At 46.7% G+C, this 27,636-nt stretch overlaps 2 protein-coding genes across 13 annotated transcripts in view; both read right to left on the bottom strand.

Annotated features, from left to right (window-relative positions):
* ADIPOR2 (adiponectin receptor 2) overlaps positions 1-6,235 on the bottom strand; it is a 45,741-nt gene extending 39,506 nt beyond the window's left edge. For 2 of the 11 annotated variants that reach the window (XM_035550772.2, XM_050714481.1), the window contains exon 1: positions 6,102-6,167. The gene's annotated coding sequence lies outside the window, so the exon portion shown is untranslated. Of the gene's footprint in view, positions 1-1,748; positions 1,930-3,077; positions 3,717-5,072; positions 5,129-6,101; positions 6,168-6,206 lie in introns of those variants that run through there. The other 9 variants (XM_050714466.1, XM_050714472.1, XM_050714493.1 and 6 more) reach the window with 9 other exon arrangements.
* An 8,690-nt stretch (positions 6,236-14,925) lies between these two features.
* The window catches only part of WNT5B (Wnt family member 5B), a 70,623-nt gene continuing 57,912 nt past the window's right edge, over positions 14,926-27,636 (bottom strand). For both annotated transcript variants that reach the window (XM_035550777.2, XM_050714460.1), the window contains exons 4-5: positions 23,503-23,795; positions 14,926-15,494 (exon numbers count right to left, since the gene is read on the bottom strand). In XM_035550777.2, the coding sequence (XP_035406670.1) occupies positions 15,036-15,494; positions 23,503-23,795 (752 nt within the window). In that variant the 3' untranslated portion in view covers positions 14,926-15,035. The remainder of the gene's footprint in view (positions 15,495-23,502; positions 23,796-27,636) is intronic.

Genomic DNA, 27,636 nt, shown 5'->3' with positions numbered 1-27,636 from the left:
ATTCATTATTGAACTATTTCTATAACGCTGCAGAATTACTATGGTTGCCATTTATTAAAAAGGTCACAGAGCAGGAAGTCAAAGAGCCGTTAATCTTCATGTCCATGCTTAAGTGCATGAGGACACAAGCCTTTTTCAGCATTCTCCTCTTAGCTCCGACCACATAAAGGTCAGAAAGCCACTATGTAAAGCTTTTGTTGACTTTGTTATGTTTTTCCTCAACTCTCAGCACATCCTCCTCGGAAAACAATCCATTTTGTTCCCCACTGAAGGTACAGCAGGCAGAAAGCCAACAGTTGGCACTTCATCACATAGCTACTTCAATGATAATTATGAATAGGCCCTTCTTTTTATTTCTACAGCCACATTCCATTAAAAACTGCCTAAAAGATTAATACCGAGAACAGCACGATATTGCTGTTCTCGACCTTGCAAAGCTATAATGTTGTTCTCCGGAATATATAAGGAGACATAAACAATCGCTTAAACGAAAGCAAATACAACCACTGCTTGCAAAACACACTGTTCTGTCACATCCCCAAATGCCAGGAAGCACCAGGCTCCACCACCACCACCTTACCCCACAGCTCTAGCACTTGCCTACATAATACATGCCCACAAATTCCATCAGCTGAGGAGGATGAGACAAAGCATTAGAGGAGAGAGGTGGGGGGACACAGAGAGAAGAACATCCTTCTTCACTTTACGCAGACAAGGGCAACCAGCGGGTGTCACAGAGCAGCCCGCTAGGAAACACAGCGAGGTATTCTTCACAACAAGAGCATGCCTCAACTGCCTGCTGAGAGAAGCTGGAGTGCGCGTTCAGTGGCACTTCAGCTCAAGTCCTACTAGGTATCCACCTCCTTGATCCAAAAGCGAAATCGCTTCCCCTGAAGGTACAAGCTTGCCAATGCTCTCACGACTGCTAACTGGCGTTGGCTGTACTGAACTCTGCATCGCGTGGCTTTTTAGAGCAGCTCCCACTGCAGACTGGGAGGCAGGTATCAGTACATCTAGTGGAGGCAGGAGTTTTATCACTCAGATGAAATCTAAGAAGCCAGAGGTGCATTCGCCCTCAGAAGACTGCTTTTACTGCCCGAGTTTGATTATTCCATTTTCATCACAAGTTCTCCATTTTTCAAAAACTTGGGAACAGCTTATAGACACATTGGCTTGAGGTCCTGTTATGGCAATAGGTCCCAGAACAGTATCACCCACCAAGCAGTTTGTACGAGAAATCAAAGTTTGCACAAGTACATCAAGAAAAAGTTTCATACAGCATGAAGGTTTGTGGTACATTCCCTCCAAAAAGCTTGACTGTTTATTCAAATATCCATAAACATCCCATTTACTAAATCTCACACAGCAACATTTTGAGGAAATTGTACTCGTCAAGCACCAGGCATATCCACAAGCAAGGAGCTAGAACAGCAACCTCACCAGAGTGCCGTCATTGAAACGGAGAAGCCCATAAAAGACTCCCACCAGCAAAATGACCCTTAACTAAAAACTGCACCAGACCTGCTCAACGTATCCAGTGATCACCTAACTGAATCTATAGCATAAAAGCTGCTATCTTCTAGACCTAAACAGGGCAGCACAACTGACCTTGCCTTCAAACAATGAACAGCAGTCTCTGCAATCCCCTAATCAAATGGAACTGAACAGGCTGGGGAAAACAGCACTTAATTTGGTTAAGAGAGGGGGGTGAACTGAGTGAAAATGTATTAAAAACAGCTTTCACGTACCTGTAAGTCAATCTAACCGCGCCTTTGACTATATGCAAATGATCAGGACTGCATTCAGCAAAACAACAATTCACATTGCAAAGACAACAACCGTAGGCAATGCTGTAACATTACAACACTTGCATCGAGCGTACGTTCAGCTTTCAACATCACATGAAGCACCATGAGCGCTAACTGCTTTGACATAAAACCCTGCCAGGAAGGAGAGAGTAAGGAAGGGCAAAAAAAGGAAGTAGCCTTCCCCACGGCAGCACCCCGCGGAGGCTCGCTCGTAGGGTGCTTAGGTCTACCCCTCGAACGCTGCAATACCCACTTCAGGTATTCAGAACGGACTTCCAGCCCACTCTGCAAGTAAATTGTCTGCCGTCTTGCTTACTGCTATCTAAAGGTATCTGAGAGCTGATGATTACAGCACTGCCTATTCCAACACTTTCTTCCTGTTAATAGTGCCTATTTTCTGTTCTCACAAGAGCTTAATTAGTCCTGTTCAGAGCAACAGCAGCTGGCACACCCCAGCAGACTCCACTGCGTTTTCCCAGCTAATGAAATCCAGCTGAACCATGCTGCAAGTTTTCTACACTGACAATTACGTGGTCCTGTGAACCTTATTCCTACCTACACCTTTGAAGACATCTTTCTGCAAGCAAGCCTGCAGCAAGGAAGTCCTGAAGCAGCATGGCAGGAATACATTTCCCATAAGGCCAAAGAGAGCTGAGGCCAGGAAAAGAGACCCCCTCCTCCACTAACAGGGCAGCAGAGGTCTGTGACACTGGAATACAAGAGTAATCGTGACTACATGTAACAAATCAAATATTAATTTATACCTGTCACCCCTACGACATATTTCATCTGCTCAAGAGATCGTTAATATGCACACACACTGAAAAGGCTACAAAATACTTCCTACTCTGACCACATCACGACTCAAACAGATGCCACTTAAAAAAAAAACACAAAACAGCAGGGGACAGGTAGTTCCATACGGGGGTGAAAATTCAAAAAGTTATAACTGAAATCATATTAAACCAGATGACAAGCTGGTATTAAACATATATTTCCTCTTCCAATAGCAACCTCCTTGCTTCGAGTTATTTGCTACTTCTCCAACAAAGCACAGCGGTGTAAGCTGCGGCACCTCCTTCTCCAGGAGAGGCTGCCTGCTTATCGCCACCCCAACTGCCACCCTGCGAAGGGGAGAGCAGCTGCTTGCATTCAAAGAGACTGTCACTGAGCCACAAAAGGAAACCTTGACATTTGTCTTCAAACTGGGCTAAGACGAGTATTTTTACATCAAAACAATCAGACAAACTTTCCAGAAAGCATACGTACTCACTGGGCAAGATGAAGTCCGGCTCGGGTTTACAATTACCTAATGGTACAAGTCTGAAGCTTATACGCCAAGCCATTGCCACACACAGAAGGTTATTTTTTTCAAAGTACTGCAACAGGAACTATGTGGAAATAACTTCTGCTTTTTATTATTTTACATCTTGACCTGCAGCATCCTACTTCTAAGAATAAGAAAAAAAAAAAGTGTTCTGGAAGTCGGAACATACTCAAACAAGCAGAAGTTAAAAATGTTTTCAGAAGCCTGTTTTCTGCAGAAGCAAAACTAGTGCTAAGTTTGTCACCGGATTCCTGCTTTTTACAAACCAATTTCTTTGTTGGACTTCTCTTGACAAATGTATTGCTTTAAAAAGCAAAGGCAGCCAGTCACTACGCTCCGTGCAACCAGTGAAACACAACGTCTTGCAGAAAGGATGGGCGCTTGTTAAAAACAAGATTTATCAGAAGATGATACAATTCAAAGTAATAGCCTTCCCTGTAAACTCTGTCCTGAGTACTTTTTTGCAATCACTACCATTATCTTGTGTAAGAACATCTTAAAATCTACCAACACTGTCTGCCAGAAAATTCACTGAATGACTCAGACACAGACACTTTCAGACCATAAATACTCAGAATTGCTATTTCCATTTCAGAACTACTGCTATTTAAGCATTTGAATTGACGATGGCATAACAGCATAATAATCCAACAACCGCCTGAAGTTTCCTTATCAAGATTTTCCTCATGCACAGACAACATCTCCACTGACGAAAGCAAGCCTGGTTTCTTTGCACAGCATCTCGGACAATACAGTTACACAACCAGAAACCTGTAAAACTTGCAAAATTTTAACTGCCTCACATTGAGCATCTTTGTACGGGAAAGCTTGACACAGCTCCTTGAACCTTCAACTGAAAGCATAAGATGGCAACAGAGATCCAAGCGTTAACATCACTGGCATTACATGCCCTGCCAATTCCCATTAATTTTCCTTCATGACAAATCAACAGAACCGCTCGCCTAGAGCGAGCGCAGGCTTTTCAAAGCCCAGCCTTTCCATCCTGCATCCAGGAGTCAGGCTTCAAGTCTGAACCTCACCCACAGCTGCCCAAACCACGGCTCACAAGGCACTTGGGCAGACTTGCAGTGAGGCCACCGGTTCAACGGCACCGACACCACTCCATCGGTGCAAAGACAGGGGTGGGGAGAGCCCTTTGTTTGGCTCAGTTAAAGACCTCACATTTTACGTTTGTTATTGAGAACATACACATCATAAATAAAAATCTGTTGAAGGAATATTCACCATGAAAGGCTTTGTTAAGAACTACGCCAAAATACACTCTTTTCCTTCACGCTAGATTATGTTTTCATATCTGATACATACACAGAAAGCATGATTTTGAAAACTTGGGCAGAGTCTGGAAGCAGCTTTTAACTCTGCCATCACCAGCTCTGATTCAGTTTCTGCATTAGTGACTGTTCTCACAAGTTTTCACTACGAAGCTGCCAACAGCCTTATCCACAGGCTTTTTAACAATATTTAGTTGTCAGCTCAGACGAGGGAGTCGCTTCCATATAATCACCTAACGTTACACTTCCAGCACAACAACAAACTTCTTTTCAAGTTGTCTGCTAACCCCCACTCGCAGTCCTCACACAGGATGAGGTGTCACGGTACAGCTGAAGTTTGCATACATAACAGGTTTCTCTGTGAAGCAAGAACCACAGCCTAACATCATCATAAATGGAACTGGCTGGTACCCCTACAGGAAAAGAGAAAAACAAACCCAAAATACGATCACTTCCCTTTCTGCATAAAGAATAACAGTTCCGAGCTGAAGATAAGAAAAGAAAACAGGCTGTGCTTTATGACTGCGCTGCACCCTAATTCCGTGACACAACACCTAGCTCTGTCAGTCACAAAGATATTTTCCTCTGCTGCAGCGGCTACCACCCAAATTTGAAGTAGTCTCGTTAAAAAAGACGGTGTCTCACTTCTGAAACGCCACAGAACGGCCCCTGGAAGCCGACGGATCTCACAGCAGAACTCCAAAGAGGGGGGTGGTTGGGTGGCGCAGTTCTGCGACCTCCAGGAGAGGCGAGGAGCACAGCCAGCACACGGCCTGGAACTTAACACTCCCTGACATCAACTACAGCAAGGGAGGGAAAGCGAGAGTTTAAATTACACGTTGGGACCTCAACTCTTGGAAACCAGATTACGCCCAGAACACATGCCCAGAGGACCTGTCCGACTTTATAAAACCTGGCCTGTTTTAAGAAATAAACGAAATATTTATGGTCCATGAGACAGTTCAACCACCTGAAGAGCTTCCACGCAGCGCTAGGACTGAAAAGTATCTCTAGATAAGGAATATCTACAAGTTTTTCTGCTGTGTGACAGGTGTACGTTACCTTACGCTGAGTTACAATGCCCATATGTCAAAGACGTTGAAGTTTAATATTAAGGATTTTCTCACACATACACCAACACAGCCACCCACTAAAGGCACTAAACCAACCTCCTAAGGTTTTAATTAGGAGTAAAACAGACACAAGAAGAAACCAACACGCCGCCCACGAAGCTCGCCACGAACAGCAGCTGTCCCATCTTATTGTCTCCCGGTTGCCTCCCATACCCTCCAACACCCTCGTTTGTCCCGAACACACTGGGGACGAGCGCCCCATCGCCTCCTGGAGCGAAAAAACTTGCGAAAAACTTTATTTAACCCGCTCTCACCCGGGATCCGCGCTCGGGCTGGCCTCTAGGGCTTATATCACTGCGCAGGCAGGGCGAGCCCCCCGCACCCCTACCGGGCCCGCAGCCCTCCCGCGGCCTCAGACCCGCCTCACCGAGCGGCCCCGGCCGGGGGGGGGACCGAGAAGGGACCGAAAGGGGACTGACGGGGGACTGAAGGAGACCGAAGGGGGACCCAGGGGGAACTGAGGGGGTCCCAGGGCCCAGCCGCCGCCCCCAGGGCCCAGCCGCCGCCCCCCGGGCCCGTCCCGTGCCCCCCCGCCGCTCACCTGGCAACGGCCGGCGCCCGCCCGCCCGCGGCCCCCGCTGCCGCCGCCGCCCCCCGGCCCCGGCCCGGCCCCGGCCCCGGCCCCGCCGCCTCCTCCCGGCCCTACGGCGTCAGCATCGCACGAGGCCGCCGCCGCCAATGCGGGACGCGCCCCGCGCGCCGGAAGGACCGGAGGGGGGGGGGAGCTTGGACCGGCCGCGGGGCATGCCGGGGAATGTAGGCGCTCGGCGGAGGGGCGGCGGAGGGACGCGGCTCTGATTGGCGGGGGGGAGGCGGTGACGCCGCGGCGGGGTTTTGTCCGCCGCTCGCGCCGTTGCTATGGCAGGGCGGTTGGGGCGGTTGGGCGGGGCGGGGCGGCTGCCTCCTGTCACAGCTTCCTCGGGGGCTTTGCCACAGAAATCCCCCGGCCACGCAGCCCTTCCCCGTGGTGGGGCAGAAAGGGGCCTGCGATGGGTCCCACCAGGCGCTGAGAAAGTTAAAAGAGAGGCGTGGTGGGAGCGTTTCTGGGGCACCTTCCTCCAAGGGAGCCCAGGCTAGGTGTGGGTTCGGTGCTGAACAAGTGCCACCACGGCACCGTGTGCACCCACAGCCGTTAGCGCACCAAACACACAACTAAACCTGATGCTGGTTTCTGGAGGCTTCTGGAAAGCCTGGCTGTTGTGGTGGCGCTGGCATGCCTGACACGGGGTGTCTTTGTTAGGTGATGGGAAGTATAGGCGGAATAGCAGGAAAACCCATGTTAAGGTAACTGCTTAGTCCTTGGGGAAAATAGTGGAAACCCTAAGCCTGAATGTTTTACATCCAGACTGGTCAAAACACTAGGGAAACGGACTGCCAGAGGATGATCTTGCGTTGTCAAAGAGAACAATTGGATGATCTGGCAGGACTCATCTAGCTCTAATTTCTGTGGCTCCACTCGCTTCAGTGATCCTCAGAGGCATGCTCCTATAAACTCCGATCCACACCCAGAAATTTAATCGCAAACAATTGAGTGTAAACAAGATAGTTAATGGAAGCAAAATTATCCCCATAAATTAGTATTTGAAACACTTTGGCCCCAAATGCCTACCAACATAAAATAAATCGTCCATTCCTTAAAACCTTGTTTACAGAAACATGATTCCCTCTTGCCTCCTTTAAAATATTTCCCAACTCACACATTCATTAAAATCTTGAGGGATTGTAAGGCATCTGGGCAGTTACTGAGCACCAAAATGGCACTATTGCATGTATTTAGAGTATCTATCATCAATCAGAATGTATTTTGACAGCCCTAGGGCTGTACAACAGCAAGCAGCAGCTGCAGAGCCTGCTCCTGGCTCCACCCTTGCCTGTCAGATGAAGCATTTCCTGCCCCATGTTCATCTGTAAAATGGCGCTAATGATTTTAAAATATTTTGAGCTCCAGTGAATAAAAATCTATGTAAAAACTACATGTCATTTTCATCTGTCATTTCCTGTCAGCATAACTTAATGCCTACTCAGCCAGTTAAGAGGGAAATTGAGATAGGAACACTGTTTCATTAAATATTAAATAAACTGAATTAAAGTGGTTTATTCTGGTTCAAAAGCCTGTAAATCAAAAAGCAAAGCTGTGCTCTGCCATACAGGGCAAACTACTCGTTTGGAAAGACACATTTTTAAAAATTGAGTTATGCACTTCTTGGGCATTTATAGATAATTCCTAGAACTCACGGCATTAATATAAAATGTTCACCACCTTAATTCCTCCTCTGACTGTTTTAGTCCTAACTACACAGTCTCGCACTTTGTGAAAGTTGGCAGGTCATTAGTTAACTCTGTTATTGTTCTTGAGCAAGAGGGAACAAATTTGCCTGTGGTAAATGAAACTCAGACTGGCCAGAATAACCACGGTGAATTGCAGAGCGGCTGCCGCTCTAAAACCCTCACCTAGGTGTTTTCTCAGCCAGAGAAAGGTACCGGCTATTTGGGCAGCTCCTGCAAGCTGTGAGCCAGGCAGGGGCTACGGCCAGCTCTAGCACAGTGCCAGTGACATTCAGTAAGTGACACTGGGTCCACCCCACCTCTGTTGCTTTGGTTTGGTTTTGCTTCTGTTTTCCCCTGAAAGGCATAACTGCGATGGGCCCTTGCATGGTGATGCCCCACCACGCTCATCCTGCCCTGATCACGATGCTCCAGCAGTCATGCAGGAGACTGACACAACTATGTGGCACTCTAGGAACAGCCGAAGACAAATCGTGATTCAGAGTAAAACTGCCCTAGGGTGCGGAAGAGCCTGCACATTTTTTTTTTACAGGATATGCCTTATTTCTGCAAGCCTTTAAACTGCTTCATCTATTGGCAAACATATTTGAGAGGCTGCTGTCTGAATTCCCCAGGCGGGCTGCATCCATGTGACACCGGCGTGGGGCAGCGCTAATGGGGACAACAAGGCCCGGGGTGGGGGGCAGGTGTCACAATCTCCCCATCCCCCAGTGAAGCTGTGCCTGCTCATTCTCTTTGCATTTCCTTACAACAATTAATTAGCTATCAGATCTTCCTTCCCCTCTCAAAGCACGAGGGCATGCTCATTGCATGCTGTGGCACTGTGCCGAAGGGTGGTGCTTGCTGCAGGAGCCAAGTTCAAAACAGCCAGCATGATGGCTGTTGGCAGCACCACGGGACCATCAGACCTGGATACCTTTGGGCACACAGCATGGAGAGGTAACTGTGACATTTTTGTGGCCAGCCTGAGTGTCACGCTTCTCCCTCCAGGTTAACAGGGCCCCTGAATCACCACTGGGCCATCTCAGGTGGGGTAGCCTGCTGTCTGAGCATGGTCTAAATCCAGCCCACCATTCCCAACCCATGCAAGGAGAACAATTTTAAAAATGAAATGCAAAGAAGAGACAGATGGATTCTGGCCCAAGTCATAAAATCCCTCAGTGAGGGGAGAAGCAAGAGTGGTGAAGCAGGAGTGAGGGTAAAAGAAGGTGGCAGCAGTGACGCCTTCCTAAAAAGTCCGAAGAGCCACTGTTGCAGCCAGTAATGGTACTCTACCAAGAAAAAAAAAAAAGAAAGAAAAAAAAGAAAGAAAGAAAGAAAGAAAGAAAGAAAGAAAAAGAAAGAAAGAAAGAAAAAAAAAGAGAGAGAAAACTGATGTCTTAGAGGCTTCCCAGCGCCTTCCTAAGCACTGTTGAGACCTCCCAACATGTACTCTCTATTGAGAAGGAAAAATTAAAGCGGGTCTCTCTCTTAAATGTAAAAAACAAGCTCCTTAACATAAGCCTATCGGTGGTGTTCTTCCAAAATGAAGTTATAAAACCGTGGAAATAAATCAAGGAAAAAAATGTTTTCGTAACACGCCCCTTCTTATACGTGCTACGGGGATGCCTTGGTGTAGGTGTGCCAGTGGGCAGCCCTGCTCTCTGCTGGTGCGGTACAGAACTGCTGGCATCACTAGCCCCAGGAGTACCTTCAGGTGAACCCCCGGGGTGCCCAAGGTGTCCAGGGCAGATGCCTCGCTGGCCATATGAAAGACCCGGGTCCAAGTGACTCTGGTATCACCAGCTGGAACTGCATCTGTGTCAATTTGGCCTCCTATCATGTCACATCACATCAAAAGAGGGCTGCAGGCACTCTCTCACTGCGCTCCTTGAGGCTGAGGCAGTGCTCAGAGATCAGTACTTCACTGGGGAGCATTTCTTCTAGGGATGCTCGTGATGGAGAGACATGGCTGCAGAGTGTTTACCTGCTCGGAGGGGAAAAAAAAAAAAAAAGGCCTAAAAAATTATTTTGGCTTTCCATTTTGCAAGGAAATTCTGACTCTTTGTAGAGGACAGGTGGCAAAGTCCAACTAGACAAACAGATCCTTTAAATCTTTTAGGTCTTATAGAAAGCTCAAATGCTCTGGAGAGGGCTGGTTTACCCTAGCACAGGGCAGTATCTACTACTCCATTTCATGGCTGCCCACCAGCATGGGGAAAAAATAGAGAAACAGCTTCTCCCATCTCACAGAGGCAGGAGAACTCCTGACCCTACTGTTTGTTCCCTTGTTCTTTCTTTGAGGAAATTCTATGAGTAGGTCGTGCCCTTTTGTATCCTAATGCAAAAATAGATTTCAACTGTCATTTAAACAGAGCTAAGAAAGAAGAGGGAATAGTAACAGCTTCAGGCGCTGCAGAAGATTGACAATGGGGAATTCGGCAGGAAGGCGTGAGCATACTGTGATCATTGTATTACGCTGTGGGCTTTTATTATTGTTATTTTGGGATTTACAACGGCTGATCATGATTCCTTTTGTCCCTTCTGGTATGTGTCCTGTTGGCCACAGAAATCTGTTTTGCTTATCTTTGAGGCTGGTTATATTTACACTTCAGAGCTGGTATGCTCACGAAACGGCCCCGTCCCTAATCCACCAGCTATCCGTGCTGGAGCTGGGACAGGCTACATGCTCAATGGTCTGTGCATCCATCAGTCTTTGTGCACGAGGCATAGGTGCCCACACGGCCCTGGCAAGGAGGGCACGGCCAGGATACACATCTGGACCAAGGAGGTTCATGCACCCCCGGGACCCATAGTTCTGATATAGCTAGAGTCTACCTTTGATGAGAAGTGTTCCCTTTGATGGGAACAATATTATGTTCACATCTGCCCCGTCTGTTACACGACAGGTCCTTCAGAGCCTGCCATTCGGTGAACTTTATTTCCTAGAATACCTTCTAGAAACTATTTAAGCTGAATGTAGTTAATGTAGTTAAACAAAAGCTAAACAAATGACAATGAATGCCTATATAGGCAGCTGGTTCTGGACAACCTTGTGACAGACACTTGAGAAATGCCCTTTAGCTGCTGGAAGGTATTTCCCAAGGCCTCCTTGGGATGTTCTGTGTATGTGTCAGCTGATGAAAATACTGTCTGTATTTCTGCAGCCACAGGTGATTAGGAACTGCTCCCACAGCGTAATTCAAACCTCCTAGGCTTCTCCCCGGACAGGGTCAAGTGAGCAGAGAGAAACCCTTGCATGTTTGATTGTATGAGTGACCAAGATCTGCTTCGTTTGTGCTTTGTCAGGGCTATAAAGCTTGGGTCCATATAGGCAGCACGAGGTACACTTAAACGACACGTCTGGGTTCAACATTGCTGTTTCCTGAGCTGCAAAGGCAGCAGTCTCTCTGTTCGACATCTTGGAGACAAAGAATAGGAACTTCCAAACAATGCAAACAACCTCGACCCTAGTGGTGTTAAAAGGTGCATTTAAATTTTCTCACAGCCCTGCCATTACCTTTTTGCTATAATTACTATCAAATGAAAGTTTCCGTTTGTTCTGGGGTCAGCTATTGCTTAGCTTACCTTGCAGCAGAGTATACTAAGGCCTCATTCATTCACTTTATAACTTATATATTACTAACCAGTTGGAAAATGATGACAGATTTGCATCCTGTTCTGCTCCGTTTAGGAGCTGATGTGCACTGACTTGCAATAACCGTATATTTGCATAGTGCCTTTAACTCCAAAATATTTTAGTTTTACATGACTTACGGGTGGTCATTTCTATCAGCCTTGAAGTGCAGTGACTTCGGGGTTGGAATGTGGCAGTCAGTAACCAGCACACGCTATAAAATAGCATATTGTTCGAATGTCTTATCCATATGAAACTGCAAATAGAATTTAAGTAGACAGGTATTTGATTCAGAAACCAGGCTGCCTTCCTGAAGCCTTACTCTTACTACAGGACATTCAATAGCCATAAATAAACAAGTCCTGATTTTTTTCACCTCTCTTTTGTGAAACTGTGCCTTTCCTCTCTGGGGGTCCCACTGAGCCCCCCAACAATCACCTCTGCACATCGACCTTCTGGGTGCCGCCGAGCCTCTTCGTCCAGGACTGACCGTATCACTTCACCGTGGGGACGTACTGACTGCCAGAGTTAGTGAGTGTATGGAGTAGGCCTTCAATTACCTTTATTCATCTGTATTTTTCAAAGAGTTTTACAGAAAAAGGAGGTGTTCCGCTCCTGTTTTTATATAGGAGGAGGCTGGAGACTAAAATGCAAATAAATTAAGTAACGTGTTGAAGATTACAGAGCAGGCAATTGGCAGAGCTCACAATCAAGCTTAGCTCCCCATCCCCACATCCCCCTACCGCTTTGTGTATCTAACAATACACAGCTTCAAACCCACCACTTTTTAACTTTCATGGTAAAGCAGCAGTTTTGCCAGTCTTCTCTTTGACTTTCTTTGGCTTTGCATCAAACCCAACTGGCCATGCTCTGACTTATTTTATACTTACTGCCACCCTAAGGAGGTTCTCGGATGTGTGGGTGCCATACAAATCAAGGTTTAAGCTAGAGCATAGTGCAATCACATTTTTTGATACAAAACAGACAGAAAGTTGAGAAGACTGAAAGCTAGATCTTGTAAAAAAAAATTAAAAAATAAAAATAAAGTGTGTGGGAGAGAGGAATTGATAGTCACTTCTCCTGTATTGATATAGCTCCTGTCCAGTAGGAGCTACTGGCTCCAGGCAGGCTGCAAGAGATCCAGAGTTCTGGGACAAATAGCCAAAATCATCTTTTTTTCTATCCAGACAAAATTTTAGGTGGAAAAAGAAGGACATGTCCAGGGACACCCAGATGAATAGCAGCCTTAACAATGCCAACTTTTCTGCTCCCAAAGTTGTTTACACCCACAAAATTAATTGTGGTGCCAAACTGCAAGGAGATTTGGGACTCCCTTAAACGTGTGGTCTTTATTGGGAAGGCCAAATGAAATCATTTTGAATTATTAGACACATTAACAATGCCTAAGGGTGCCATATACAAATAGCTGACACCTTTAAGGACTGATGCAATGAGGATGGACAAGAACATGAGGTGAGGGTGGTGGGAGGAAAGGTCCTTTTAGATGTATCCAAGGTAGAGCAAGTTTTATTACCGGGCTAGAAACGTATAGTATCCCAGGAGTGAATAGCTCACACATTTGATCTGATCTTGGGCTCAGTCCAGCTCCCACTGAAGTTTAATGGGAGTTGGATCAGGCCATTTCACTCACATTTTTTCCATGCATGGAAAACTATTTCCGTTACTTTGAATTACAATACCACTGGCTTTGGATTTTATATAATAAAATAAATCTAAGCCACTGTTTATATTCCAAGAAACTGCATTCTGGGATGCCAGCAAATATATTGCCTGTTGGAGTAAAAAAAATAAAATAAAAACTGGACACATTGGTTAAAAAAACAACAGCTCCTAATTATTAAACATAATTTTTCTTCCTTGTGCTTTTCTGGAGTCCTCAAATATTTGAAGTATGAAAGGTACATATAAATTCTTCTCTGGTGGTTGAAATGGTGGAATCTGTAAAACTGCAATGCTTTATAAGAAACAGAGGTTTAATATAAAAATAATAATCTTCATGACTGCCTCTTTGCTTATTGGCATATTTTGTGCATTTTAAAATTTACAGTTAAAAAAAACCACCTTGGAATGTCAGTAAGAAAGAGGGTGTACATTAGCAAACTCTTGTATTTTTGGGACTGGCTTCTCTTGATTGTTCTCTGACTGCAAATGAACTCTGCAGATGCTGAGAGGCACAGGAAACGTCTTGTGCTAGGAACAGCATTTGTTCCCTGCTTTATGAACTGGATTCTGCTGAAATTCCAAAGTGGTAACACTGATTAGCAGGCTTTGGTGATGGCTTCTGCCCTACTATGATTTTATTATACCCTCACACTACCAACGAAAAGCACAGAAAAGACTCCCGTTGGCGGCCATATGCCCACGTTCTGGGAACGTACTTAACTGCGGAGTTTATACTGGGGAAGAGCACGGCCTCCAGACTCTGAAATACAAAGCAGCAAAATAAAAGACTCCCCAAAAGAATAAAACAAAAATACACATATACACAAGCAACAGAGGGAAAGGAATCTCATGGAGGGGTGTTTAATGTTAAAGAAAAACTATACATCTGGGACGGTGGTGAGGAGGATTTAACAGAACGGAACAAGGTGAGCACCGCATCCACTTCAAAGAGGAAGGACGGCAGCAGCACAAGGCGTGCTTATGCAGTCATGCGCGTGAAAAACTTCTGACCACTGAAAAAATACGAGGTATATTTCCTTCACAAATGTCCCTGGGCACCAGCAGCTTCTCCTCTACAATGACAAGTTAAGTTTCAGCATGGGATTAAAGGAGAAAATGTTCTCCCTCTTGTATATAGCCATGTAGACTGAGCTGGACAGATTTCCCCTTTGTCCAGGCGGCACCAAGGAGCTAGGGGATGGCTTCAGGTGGACTCCCAGGCTGTGCGCCAGCCAGCCACAGATCACACCATCCTTCCTCACAGCAGCATGCAAACCTTCCACCACCACGTTGCTGGCTGTCCAGCGTCCAGGAATGGTTTACAAGACTCTGCATTTTAAGCTGTATTCTTGTGCATGAGCCTTGGCTAACTTTCCCTCTCATGTGACAAAGCCCTTTAGAGGATCAAGAATTGTTTCCAAAATCCCCAGTGGGTTTAGTGGGGCAGCAGGGCTTGAAACTCAGATTACCAGGTCTGCCATGCCTGGCTGTAATCTAAGATGTCCAGTAACAACACAAAATACTGAGATGTAATGCCTAGATAGCAGAGAGCACCCACCCTTCTCCTTCCTGCTGATTTTGTGTCTGTAATGAAATGGTGGCGGTATGCGTGTGTGTGCACATGTGTGTGCAGGGGGAGTTCGATTTGTCAGCACCTCCTCAGCCTCTTTGCCCCGCCTGAAGCCTCCAAGGGGAGATGCACTGAAAGACAAACTCCCCAGCAGAATGGGAGGGATGGCAAACCTGCCGGCCTGAGGGGGGAAATTTCAAAACCAAAATGTCTCTTAAATAAGCTTCTTTAATTATTATCATCATCTGTTTATTTATACAAATATAAAATATATCTATATAGATTTATATAATATAGATTTGTTGCTTTGGGGGCTCTTTTCATTTACAGACGTACTGGTCAACGATCTCTGTGCACTTTTTACACTTGACGTAACAGCACCAATGGAACTTGCAGTGGCAGCGCTCCACCTGGACGCTCTTGAACTGGTCGTAGCCCCGTCCGCAGCACATCAGCTCGCACCCATCCATGCCCTCCGAGGTCTTGTTGCACAGGCGGCCCTGAGTGCCCAGCGAGCCGGTGGTCTCGTTGCGCAGGCAATAGTCCGGGCTGGGGTCGACGTAGACCAGGTCCTCCTGCGTAGGCATGTTGAAGCGGTTGTTCACCAGCTCCAGCTTGCCCTTGCGACTGATCCGCATGGCGGCGGCGCTGTCGTACTTCTCCTTCAGCAGGTCACCCACCTTGCGGAAGTCGGCCAGCTGCAGCCAGCAGGTCTTGAGGCTGCAGGAGCCTGACACGCCGTGGCACTTGCAGGCCACGTCCGCCAGCTTGTACACTGCCTGCGGGGAAAGGAGCGCGGTCAGGCAACGCTGCATTCATTCGCGCTACGCCGGCAGCTGGCATTCATTATAATGAATTCATCAGCACATTTTCATAACTGCTTTGATTATCCCCCCGTTTCTGTTGTTTCGCCCTTCAGAACAGACAAAAGTCTCCTCTTCCTCCTGCTGCGATCCCGTTCGCTAAATATTTCTGTGTGTGGTCACACTGCCTCTAACCAGAACTCCCCCACCCCACCTTTTCCTTTGGCAGATTGCTAGCTCGATGGCACGGCCAGGAACAGGAAAGCCCTATACTTGTGTTTCTGGAAATTCCCCACATCTCATGGACCACCACACTGCATGTTTTTCCCCTCATAGCTGATACAAGGGAACACCTGGGAACCTGTTCATTTCCCGTCAGCTAAAACAGGAACTGATGCTATCGCTCTAGAAATACATCTGCATCCTTTTGAAACAAATCCATGGAGCCTTTCCCCCTCTCTCTGCCGAGGATCTTTTCTCCTGCGGTTCCCAGAGGAGTCCTTGTTTTTCAAAGAGCAAGGAGCAGAGATGGTAGTGGAGGTGTGAGAGATGAACGCCTTCACACGGACACAGGGACACTCACAGCTCTTCAGTCCCTCTGCTTGAGGAGCAAGCCCTGGCTGCAAATCTGCGCCATCTCGTGTCCAGATACTCCACTACACTACAACCACCAGTGCTACACAGGAGGACATACAGTCCAAAAAGCAAACACAACCTTTCACTGCCGTCTTTTTCTGAGACACTTTAAGCTCCGTTTTCAGAGGTTTATGGGAGCTGTAGATGCATCATACCCCTGAAAAGGCAGCATCTCGTGCAGCAAGGCAGAAAACCAAAATTAACAAAGAGCCTCAAGAATTTAGGCCAGTGAGTGTTAAACCCTCAGTAGAGCAAGTATGCAATGTAAAGGAAAACAGTCCTTCCTCCCGCACTAGCTGGTAGGAGAGAGAGAAAATAAAAAAACATTTTAGAATAACAAAGCTCAAAACCTACGAAAACAAACTGAAGTGCAAGTCAGGTTTGTTCTTTCCATTAATTTCAGATACAGGTTCCACACTACAGACTATGTGAGATCCTGTCAGCACCAACAGGAACTTACAGAGTTTACAAAGTGAAGAGCTGGCATCCACATTCAATCAGAGCTACCAAGTGTTACAGCATTTGACTTCCAGAGCTCTTTACGCTTTACGTATGAGGCTCACATCTGCTCTCCCACGGCCATCCTGCCTCTTGCACGTTTGCAGGGCAGCGCCTCTGCCAGATCCCACATGCCAAACAGAGCTATTTGGCATCGGCTGCCAAATTAGCGCCAGCTGTATCTGGGGTGGGGTGATCAAGAAACATGAGAAAAATAAGGATGTTTTGAAGGAGATGGCAATACATCTTCTAGCAGGCTTTCTGCTGAAAAAAAGCAGCCAAAGACTGAAGCTTCTTTTCTGTCTCACTCATTGACACCGAAGAAAGTTTCCCAGCTCTCTGCATTCACTTGCCAAGGAATGGGTGATTAAGGCAATCCTACAAACAAAACCTTCTGCGTATGACTGCATTCTGGACCAGCAGGGAGAGGTCAGAGTTCTCCTGAAACAACTGGTTGCTCCCAGTCTAACAAACACCTAGTGCTTTTGACAGCTAGTGAAGATTCAATTGGGCTTAATGGCTAAATCACATGGAGGCCAACCCAGCTCCCAAGGAAGTCAATGGGCTGAGTCCTTAAAACAGAGAAGCTTTAGTTCTGCTCCTTGGAGCTCAATTTACTGAGGCAATGCCTCACAGCACAGTGTAACAGCTACGGGCTGGGAGTTAAGCGCTCGCCTTGGACTGAACAGTAATTGCACAGGACCAACCACGCCGTTACTTAAGGACTCCTGCTGTACTACCACCAGACAGAGCTACAGCTGAATTTCCCGAGGCCCAGACACTTACTATATCCTCGCTGCATTGCCAGCCTGCTTGTTATAAGCTTGTGTTAGCACTTTTCGGTTATGGTTCTGTCAAATCCCAGGCCACTCATGCCTCTCTTGCCCTTGCATATGTTTTTATAAAGTATTATGGTTCTTCCTAATCCTGGGCTTTGTTCCTTTAGAAAAACACTGCAACTTGATCCCTCTCAGCTAATGTCATGGGACTGAGTTCACTCTGGCTTGGCTTTAAGCAACTGATGCTCAAAACATCTGGCCCATGTGGGTAATAGCTGTGCAGGGGAACGCGAGCCCTACCAGTTATCACAGGTAAGCATGGCGCCGCTCAGCCCCCCACAGCTCCCACTATCAACGTCCCGCGGAGGTAACCGCAGCTTTACCCTCTAAATGGCTCTCCCCCTCGGCTGCCTGGATGGGGAGAAAGCGGAGGAAACCGGAGAACTCCTTTCTGACTGGGCGAGGGTCAAGGTAAAGAATAACAGACCCCACGTGTAGTTCTGAAGGCAGGGCCTGATCGATGGCCGTGCCACTTAAGCAGGTTGAAAATGCCTCTAATGGAAAGGCTTAAAGCCCTTTCCCATAAGCCCAAGTTCTCTTCCAATTCTTTTCTCGCAAGAATGGGAACGGGAAGAGAATTAATGGGGAATTCCTATGTGGTCAATTAGCCAGACCCCCTTCCAGGCTTTTCTGGCACTGGGCTGAGTGACTGATGACTGAGGCCTGCCATATGCTGACTGGGTAAATAGCGCGGAAGGACTGACCGCCACAGCCCGCCAGACAAGGGCAACAGATAAGGAACGCGGGGGAAAGAAGAGAGGGTAATGCAGCCCAACTGGAAAAAAAGAGACAGATGGAAGGAAAGAGCGTATTGAGATAACAGCCAAGGTAAATAAACAAGGGCAATAAAGCCAGGAGCACTACTACAAGGACTGCAATGTGGAGTGAAAGGGTGATGGGGTCAGGAGTGCCTGAAAGCTACAACGGCTCAGCTTCCTTCCCAGCCCTGTCGGCTCCTTCCAAGAAGCACTGAGAGCAGGGACAATCTTCTCTCCTGCCATCAAAGCTCCTCAGGGTTCAAGGAGAACCATCTCACCTAGATGAAACCGAGTGGGGGCACCTGCCAAAAATCAGAAGACATCATCAACTCAAACATTGGCCAGGAAGTCAGGGCAAGGCTGCATGAGGGACAGCAGCTGGCAGTCACTTAGCAAATGCTCACTGCTGTGTCTCCTTCCCTCACCCCTTTCTTGCAGCACCGGTTTCAGGAATATGGAGTTACACATGCATCTTCCTACTCCCAAAACCAGAATCTCAGAAGTGAAAACTTAACATTTAGGAATGTAGGACTAGACGGGGCCTTCTTGGTTACTAAGTACGATCTCTTGCTATTGTAGGCACCACTTCAAGTAACGTTTTCCTTAAAAGTATTGAGTGCCCTTTTAAAAGCAATTTGGTTTTCAGGCACCATTATTCTGATCACTGTTTCAATGATAAAGTATCTTTTTCTAATTCCCAGCCTAAATGTATTCACTTTATGCCCATTTGCCATTGTGCCAAATTGGCCTTTTGCTTAAAAAGTACTTTTCCTTCCCTACTATTTCTCTCACTAACATAGACATCAGTCACATCCTCTCTCAGCTTTCACTTTGCTACGCTAAACATGGCAAGCTATTCTAGCCTGCTTTCTTAGGAAAAGATTCCTATCCCTTGGGTCAACCATAACAACCCTTTTCTAGTCTGAGGTCATTTTGCTTGGGAATATGAGAGCACACAATATTTTGGGGCCTTACGAGATCTTAATACAATGGCATTAATATTCCCCTATGTCTTTCAAAAAGACTTTCCCTAGTACATTCCAGGATATTTGCCACCTTACGAGCCACATTACATCTGCAGCTGGCTGCTGCATCCCACTCTTTTCTACTTATTTCCTAATGACTAAAAACGTTTTGCATACAAGACCTTGAAATGACAGTCTTAACGTTGTTTTATTGGATGTCACTAGGTGCTGTACAAAATTTAGATTCTCCTCTATATTCATAATACCTGCCACCTCTGCACCATCAGCAGCAAATTTCATCGGCCCATTCCAACTCTTGTGTCAAGGCCAAGAAACAAAAATATTAGGCATTGGCCTTCAAGCAAGTCCTTGAAGAATTCTGCTAATTAAGCTCTGTCAAGATCAATATGCATCCTTTCACACAACTTACTGACATCTTCCCTTAAACCAGTTTCTCATTCATGCCACAGTTGCTGTATTTTTCCTTATCTTTTCCAATTTAACCATGTGTTTCCACATGGGAAATACATGAATTGTCTCACAGAAGTTCATCTAAATGAGACCTACTGGATCTGTTTTGCCTTTCAGGAAATCAGTGATGTTCTAAATGACCAAGTGATCAACCTTTGAGAAATTCTTGTCAGATTGTTTCCCTTTTTGCCTGAGATGTCCTTTCCCCCACGTCCTCCTGTAAATGCTGCCAAGGTCACACTGCCTGTGCTGCCAGGTGACAGCTCTTTCAGAGCGCCAGAGAAAAAAAAATGGGCACTCCCTGTGACTTGGGGGCTTCGAGCTTCCTGATTTTTGCTTCCATCTTGGTGGCAATAATTTCAATTTCCCTTCACTGCTATGTCAACACATTTTTAAGAGACAAGAGCAAAGGCTGCCCTGTACTGGCCAAATATGATCCTGACCAGACAGCCCTGGAACCTGTAGCAATGCCATCCTAGAGCTGCCTCAGGCCAGGTCGATTCATATTCATCTCCTTTCCTGATCCCAGCATCTCCATTTCTCACTACCCCCAATTCCTCATCCACTCAATCCACCCCAAAGCCACTGTCCCACTTACTCCAGAGCCCTCCATTCTTCCAAACCTTTGCTGCCACCATTTGACTCCCACCTGAATCATTCAATCCAATCCTAAACACCTCTCTGTCAGCAGCCCCCTGCACAGTCCCACCCATCCCAGGTCTCCTGGCCCCAAACTTCAGTACTCACTGCTCAGCTCCTCTTTCTCTACCTGTCTGAACACAACAGCTGCCTCCTCAAGCCTTCCTCACCTCCACAGGGTACCAGCATCATCAGCCACTGCCTGCCCCCAGAGCACTGTGCCTGGCTTTCCCCAAAAATACAGGCCCAGGGGGATTTACAAATCTACACCGCAACCATTGACTCCCCTAGGCAGGAGTGCTGAGGACAGAAGAAGACATCTCCGCTGTGCAGCAGACATGGCACAAGCAACACCCCATTCTGCCTTGAAGCCCCAGGTAAAGCACTCCTTTACTTCAGGGACCATAACTACTCTGTCTTTAAACTCAGCCCCATTCTCAATGAATAGCAGTCTCTTCAAAAAGTTAAAAAAAACTTTTGCTATTTCTGTTACTACCCTTTGCAAGGTCTGACTCAGCTTGCTTTTTACTGTTCTCACTTCATCTTTACGCTTCTTGAACTCTAAGACAGAGCGTTTTGTTATTTATTTGCTATCGGTTCTTTTTTTTCCCATTCTTAGTAAGCTCTCAGTCTATTCCTAATAGCTTCTCTGTGGTAGTTATTCATTCAGTGAGGTCTGGATATTCTTCCTACAAGCTTTTTCCTCTTGCTTGGCATGCAGAATTGTAATGGCTTTAGCATCTTTGACTTGAAAAAGTTCCAGACCTCCTCCACATTGAGCTCCTCCGCTGAGTTTACTAACCGGCTCCCTTAGTTTATCAGAGTTTGTTAATCCACAAGCTTAATTACACACTGGTTTATAGTTCCATTCAATTTAATCTAAAATGACTTCTGTTCACCTAATCTAAGGTTATTTTCTATGGCCATCTGTTCTCAGTGTCTACCAAAACCAACCTTGAAATAACATTGTCTTTTGCTGGGCCCTTAGGAAAGCTTTTGTTCAGGTCCTGCACAAACTGCAGACAAAGAAATCACCTTGAGGGTCTCGTCTGCAGAGCCCAGAGAAGCATGTGCACTGTAGCACTCCAAGCACAGCTTATTCAACTTTCTGCACTGTCGTAAAGGCAGGACAAAACTAGTTTTAGCTGCATCCCTAAAAAAGGACAAAGCTTTCTTCCATCTAAAACCATGCCATAGTTAGAAATCACAGCTCGGTTTCTTCCCCGTATAACAAGAATAACACGACATGGTGATGTTTTAGCCATGCTGCAGAGCAAGTATCTTCTAACTTGATCTTCTAATTAAGACATTGCTACAGTTCAGCCGTCCATCAAACTATTGGTCATTTTCTGTCTGTGGTTCTCTCAAGGCCATGGGGCCAGCTGATAAAAATGCTGGTAACACATTCGCTTCCTATTTTACACAGGACTTGGATTTGTAGTAATCCAAGTTCATGACTCCAGATACACAAGATGTTCAAAGTACGTAATGTGGCGAAGAACATCCCATGTAGGCTACTGCTCCATGGAGGGACGGTCATCCTTTCTAAGCAAACGCTGACCCTCTGCCCTCCCAAGCCTAAATAAATAAATACATAAATACCCTAACCAAAAACCACTGAGTTCCAGAGCTTTCAAGTCCACCATTTTCCACCTCCTGCAAGTTTACCTCAGTTTGAGTTTGCGAAAGGAGTATGGAGTATGTGCAGAGCCTCAACCTGACACATCAATTCCACAATCAAAAACCAGAGCAAACATATTTGGTGGCAAAAGGAAGCTGAAATTATATGCAGAAAAGCAACACATGAATGGGAAAGGGGAAGACAATTCAGTAACAATTAGAAGTTTGAAAAGGCATAAAATTGCTAAGGAAACTAAGGATATTAGTTAAGAACATGTAAAAGAGCAAGGCTAAGTACGTCTAATAGGATTTTTTAATATGGATTAGAAACAAAATTAACTTTAGAAAAGCTTGCTACTAGAGAGGAATGGATAAAATTCTTAAACATTCTGTGGAGAAAGCAAAAACATTCAGGCATTTCTTCCTACATTTGGAAAGAAGCAGGGTTATAGAGTTGTACAGCATATGAATGATGCTACACCTTCCAGGCTATTAATCACCAAAGGAGGAATTGCATGAAAAGCAGATGCACAGACACTGAATGCATTACAAGGGGACAACTTCACCTATGTTTACAGCATCAGTGAGACCAATACCAGAACTCGACAGGTAATTTTAGTACCTGAATTTTAAGGGATATGGGAACTGGAAAGGGTACGTTGAAGTGACGCAAAAATGATCTGATGACTGTTGAAAACATCTGCAAGTGAGAAACACTTAAGTTCTCAACTTAGTTTGTCAAAACAAGGAGTGGTGAATAAACCACAGTAGATAAATATTTCTAAGGAGAGGAGATTCTGTTTACTAAGGGGTTTTTCAATCTATCTGTAAAAGTCAGAAAAAGAACCGACTGGAAGCTGATGCTGGATAAATTTAAATTACAATGATGCACAGTGTTGAAAGAGTGAGGGTGATTAATGACAGTAGCATACTGCAAAAGGAGGTGATGGATTCTCCATCTCTAGAGGTCTGCAGATCAAAACCATGCATCTTCTCAGAAAAGGTCTGTTGCCTTCGTGCAAATTATTTATTTTGCCCAATATCAAGTTGTCTAAGCAAGGTGTAAGTTTAAGAGACAGCCAGGCAGCTTGATTCAATGTTTGCTTCTGGCCTTATATTCCCCAAAATCTTAATGATGGCAGTAGAAAAAAACTCCACATGCCAACAGACTGTCCTCTTTACCATCACCCTGTCCTTTTGGCAGCTCTGGGAAGCACATTTCTGAGACTTAGACCTGGAAAGTGGGCTGTTAGAGCACCTGGTTTATTTAGTAAGGGCTTACATGTCTGCACACGTGCCATCCAGTATCTCAGAAGACCCCAAACTCACTGGCTTTAGCTGTGAATGGAAGCCAGCCTTTAGAGCTGGAACATCATATTGTGCGTTGTCTGTGCTATCCGTAAAAATAGAGGAAATGAGACCATACACTGTTTCAAGGGAGTTACTGGGGCACGTCTGGACTGTCCCTCACCAAACCTCCAAGGAACGTGACATCCAGCTACCTCACAACCTCTGCATCTGCCCCTCAGAAACAGGGAAGGGTCAGCGTTCGTCTTACCCTGCGACCAGCCTCGTTGTTCTGCAAGTTCATCAGCATGCGCGCCTGCTCCTCTGAGCCTCTCACGTAGTTCTTCTCCCGCTCCTTGGCATCCACAAACTCCTTGGCGAAGCGGTACCCGTACTCCACGTTATCCCCGCAGCCGCCCCACAGCCAGTCTCGGGGCAAGTCCTTGGGCCGGGCAGTCCGGCTGCAGCCACAGCTGGAGAGCTCTCCTTCGCGGCAAGCCCGGCTGATGGCGTTCACCACCCCGGCAGCACTGACGGCGTAGGTGAAAGCAGTCTCTCGGCTACCTGCAAGAGGACGTGAGGAGGAAATTAATAACAGGCGAATCCCTTCTAGCAAACAAAACGCGCATTAAGATGCAACCAAGCAGGCTCAGGACAGTGGGAAGTGCTGTTCCCTGAGAAAGTGCATTAAAACTAACTGGGTGGCCAAGCACAGGAGAACCACCCTGCTCTGGTAGAGGGGGAACTGCCGTAACACATCCCTCTTTTGTTTTCATTCCACAGTAACAGCCCCAGGCAATTGCCTGCCCAGTGCTGGCAGTTTGTGTGTGACCAAGATCAAAACCAAAACCAATTCTGACACACACCAGGGAAGGGGCTGAGATTCCTGATATGGCCTGGAGAAGTATCCTTGGGAAGAACATGTTCTCCATGAATTTTTAGGTGCTGCTCCTCAAAGGTTATTATTTTTTTTTAATTTTATGTTTGTCCATTTAAGAGCCTTGGAAGCCCCAAGCCTTGCCCAAAAGAAACAGCATCACCATTGGCAAGGACTGCTCATCCTCTTTCCCTTTTCTGCCTCAGGTCAATCCTTCAGCATGCTCCGATTTTAACCCGGAGGAACCTCTCAAGCAACAAGAGGGTTATTCATTTGCTGAAAATACAACTGCTGCCACTGAACCTGCCAAAAATCGTCGAGAACAACTGGTAAGGTTGGAGCAGTGCAAGGGGAGCGTTCCCCGCCAGCCAGATACCTCTCTATAACTGTTTCAATCCAACTGGGACAAGTGCTTTTTATGGGCACCTCACCTTCAACTAGTTTCACTTGGGTTAAATATGTCCAGCTGAGACTTGATTCAAGATAAACTGAAGGAAACCATTTTTACACTAAAACACCAAGGCAGAGGCTCTCCCGACACCTACAGAACCGCAGTGCTGGAAGGAGTAAAACTTTCCCATGTAGCCAGTAATAAATGAAAAGACTTTCCGCTTGCACGTGTATGAGAGGCTGCCCTGCTTGGAGGCCAAGCCGAGCAGCTGGAGCAGGTCTCCTGCTCCGTTCCTGGTTCAGCCCCAGCCTGATCGGGGCACCAGCTTAGCCAAGAACACGGCACGAGGCCAAGCATGCAGCACAGTGCCCCGGTTGGAGAGGGGAGAGGCAATCCACACCTGCACTATCACCACATGCTGTAATAAATATCTAAACCAACACCTCCAGAGTCATCGTGTGCGTCACCACACTTCCAGGTGATAAAGGAAACAACTGCCAAAGCTTCACTGGAATAAGCAGCCCAATCCTGAAGAGCTACGTACACCAAATCCCAGCAAGAGGTGACCTTTGGATGCTCTCGAGCAAATTAGGCTGACTTCAGAGGGCAGATGCCCCAAGAACAGTTTGTCACCAGTGCTCGATGCCAGCTCCCCCAGCAGGACCCAGCTGATGCTTTTGGTATGCTCCTGTTCCAATTTGCATGTGCCAACAACCTGCAATTATTAGCAGCTTATCACCAGCTTAGCGGTAATGACCCAAGACAAAGGCAAGGCTGTGAATGGCACCCACCTTGCAGAACAACTTGTGGTTTATTTATTTTTCCCTAAATGAGGGCTGTATGCTAAGGGCTTCTGCCATGTGCACGAGGACTGATAAAATGCTAGGGGACACACGGCGTAGAAGGGAGGGCCTCACTAGCAGGTCATAAGGAAGAGGACTATGCCCCCAGAACCTTCCTGGTCCAAGAAGTAAAGAGGAGTGACTCCTAGTCAAGATAATTCAGCTCAGAGGGAACGTGTGGTCCTTCTGCAGCAACCAGTGTCGAGTTTTTGCACATTACATGCAGTGTTAAGGTAACACCCGATGTGCACTTTACCACTACCGGCCTGTGCCCATGTGGCGGGAGCCCTGTGGCTGTACCAGCCTTCATACTGACTTGACGTGAATCACACAGAGGAGCTCCCAGGGTTGCACTTTGTTCAGAGAGACTGCACGACTCCAGGTGCTTAGGATCCTCGCAGCTTGCTTGCAATTCCTGTACCAGACGTGGAGGCTGGATCTGCACTTTCACTGCCCGTGCTTTAACCATCTCCGTGTTTCAGATGCAGCAGCACCACAACCCAGCCTGCAGTCCCTGGGTCTGCGTAAGGAGTTCAGGCTGGTGGTGGGAGAGGCTGAAACGAGCAGCAGTGGTTTTCCTTCCTCGCTGCACTCGAAGCGGAACAAACCACGGTGCTCCGCTGATGTACTTCTGGTTTGGGAGGCAGGATCGGATGTGTGTATGGAATCCCATGCTAATACAAAGCAAATTTGTAGCTGGCAACTGTGGGCTGATACATCCTAACTTTCGGTTAGATCCCTCACTGTCTTGTCGCTGCTCTCCCACCACACATCCAGCCTTGAAAAAGTGTTAGGATGTTAGCTCATCTTCTCAAAACTCACCCCACTTCCACACCGCTACGCTGTCATCTCAGTGCTGTGTTTTTCCCTAACCTTGCGGTCACAGCGAAGGTTTCCTGTGCGGTGGGTGCCCTGGGGGGGGTGGTGATGCCCCGGGGGGGCTGCAGCCCTGGTGCTGCCAGGTGTGGGAGGCTGGCGGTGGGGCTGAGCGCGGGCTCTGCTGCCCTCCTCCGCCTGCCGCCGGCCGGGCATCCACCCAGCCACTCGACCTTCCGGAGCTGGAAGAAGGAAAGGGGAGGAGGACTGACCCCAGAGAGGAGACCGAAGTGAAAGAGATAAAAATGTGTTGCTCTAACTTTTTTTTCAATGGAAAAAACGTAGTTTCAAATTATTATTTTTTTTAATTCCCTAAAGTTTTCCTGTCTGGAGGAAAAGTATTTCTCTTTGTTCTCATCTTTTAAGACTCCTTTTCTCCTTTTTGCATTTGAAAAGGCAGAAGAGATAAAAATCTTTGGCTCCAGAAAGGGCTGGACTAACCTGGAAACCCCAGTCTTGCACTTAGGATCGTGCTGAAGGAAATTACAGGCTGTATATTCTCTTCTCCCCCAAGAAAATACTAACACTACCTTTTTGGATGCTCTGTCTTCTCCCACGTAAGCATAGAATTTAGGACTGTATCTTACTTAAGTTACTGTACGTAACTTACAGATGTATATATACACACATACTCAGTCTAAAATCCATATTGACAGGGCAAGAAGCAACTTCAGAAGGATAATTTTTGTACACCAGCAGGTATTGTTATTGAATAAGGCAGAGGGCATGTCCAAAAGCTAAGGGCAATTCTCACGATGATACAAACACTAGGAAATATCTGTTAAAAAGAAGCTGACTTCTGTGCTACAGATGCCCCTGCAAAATGTTTCTATCATTGGCCTGCCTCACCTCTATAAAACACACAAAATGAAGGTGTAATGATTAAACACAGACCAAGCAGGTCTCTCGTTTCCGAGCTGAGCCAAGCTCTGTGAGGTGGAAAGGAAACGAATCACCTAGGTTTCTGAGAGAACACTCTCCCGAATTTCTCCCAGGCTTTGGACTTGGCCAGGGCAGGTTCTCCTCCCCTCCCATAATCTAGAGCAGCTCAAGAAATCACGTAACATATGCCATGCCTGCATCAGTGGGTGGGCAGCCTAAGGTTGTTGGCACGCTACACACCTTCTGGGTCCTTATCTCCTTCCCCCCCCCCCTCCACGTCTCTCTCGCATGCCTTTGCACTCTCGCAGATATTCTGGTCTCCAGACCCTTCTCGTGCCGCTGGCACAGCGTACAGCAAGAGGGCTGTGGTCCAGAACTGGGGCTTAGGGGTTGAAAACAAGAGAGACGCACACGGTGTGAACGAACCCAGGGAAGAATGACTTTATAGCTGACATGACCTGAGAGACTGAGAGGGTTTTTCTTCTCTAGCATGGAAAACGGACTTGCTGAAGTGATGACCAGTGCCCCATTACAAAC

The sequence above is a fragment of the Cygnus atratus genome, chromosome 1 (assembly GCF_013377495.2).
Source record: "Cygnus atratus isolate AKBS03 ecotype Queensland, Australia chromosome 1, CAtr_DNAZoo_HiC_assembly, whole genome shotgun sequence".
NCBI lineage: Eukaryota > Metazoa > Chordata > Aves > Anseriformes > Anatidae > Cygnus > Cygnus atratus.
Note: the sequence above shows the minus strand (reverse complement) of the source record. Positions and strands in the feature narration are given on the sequence as shown.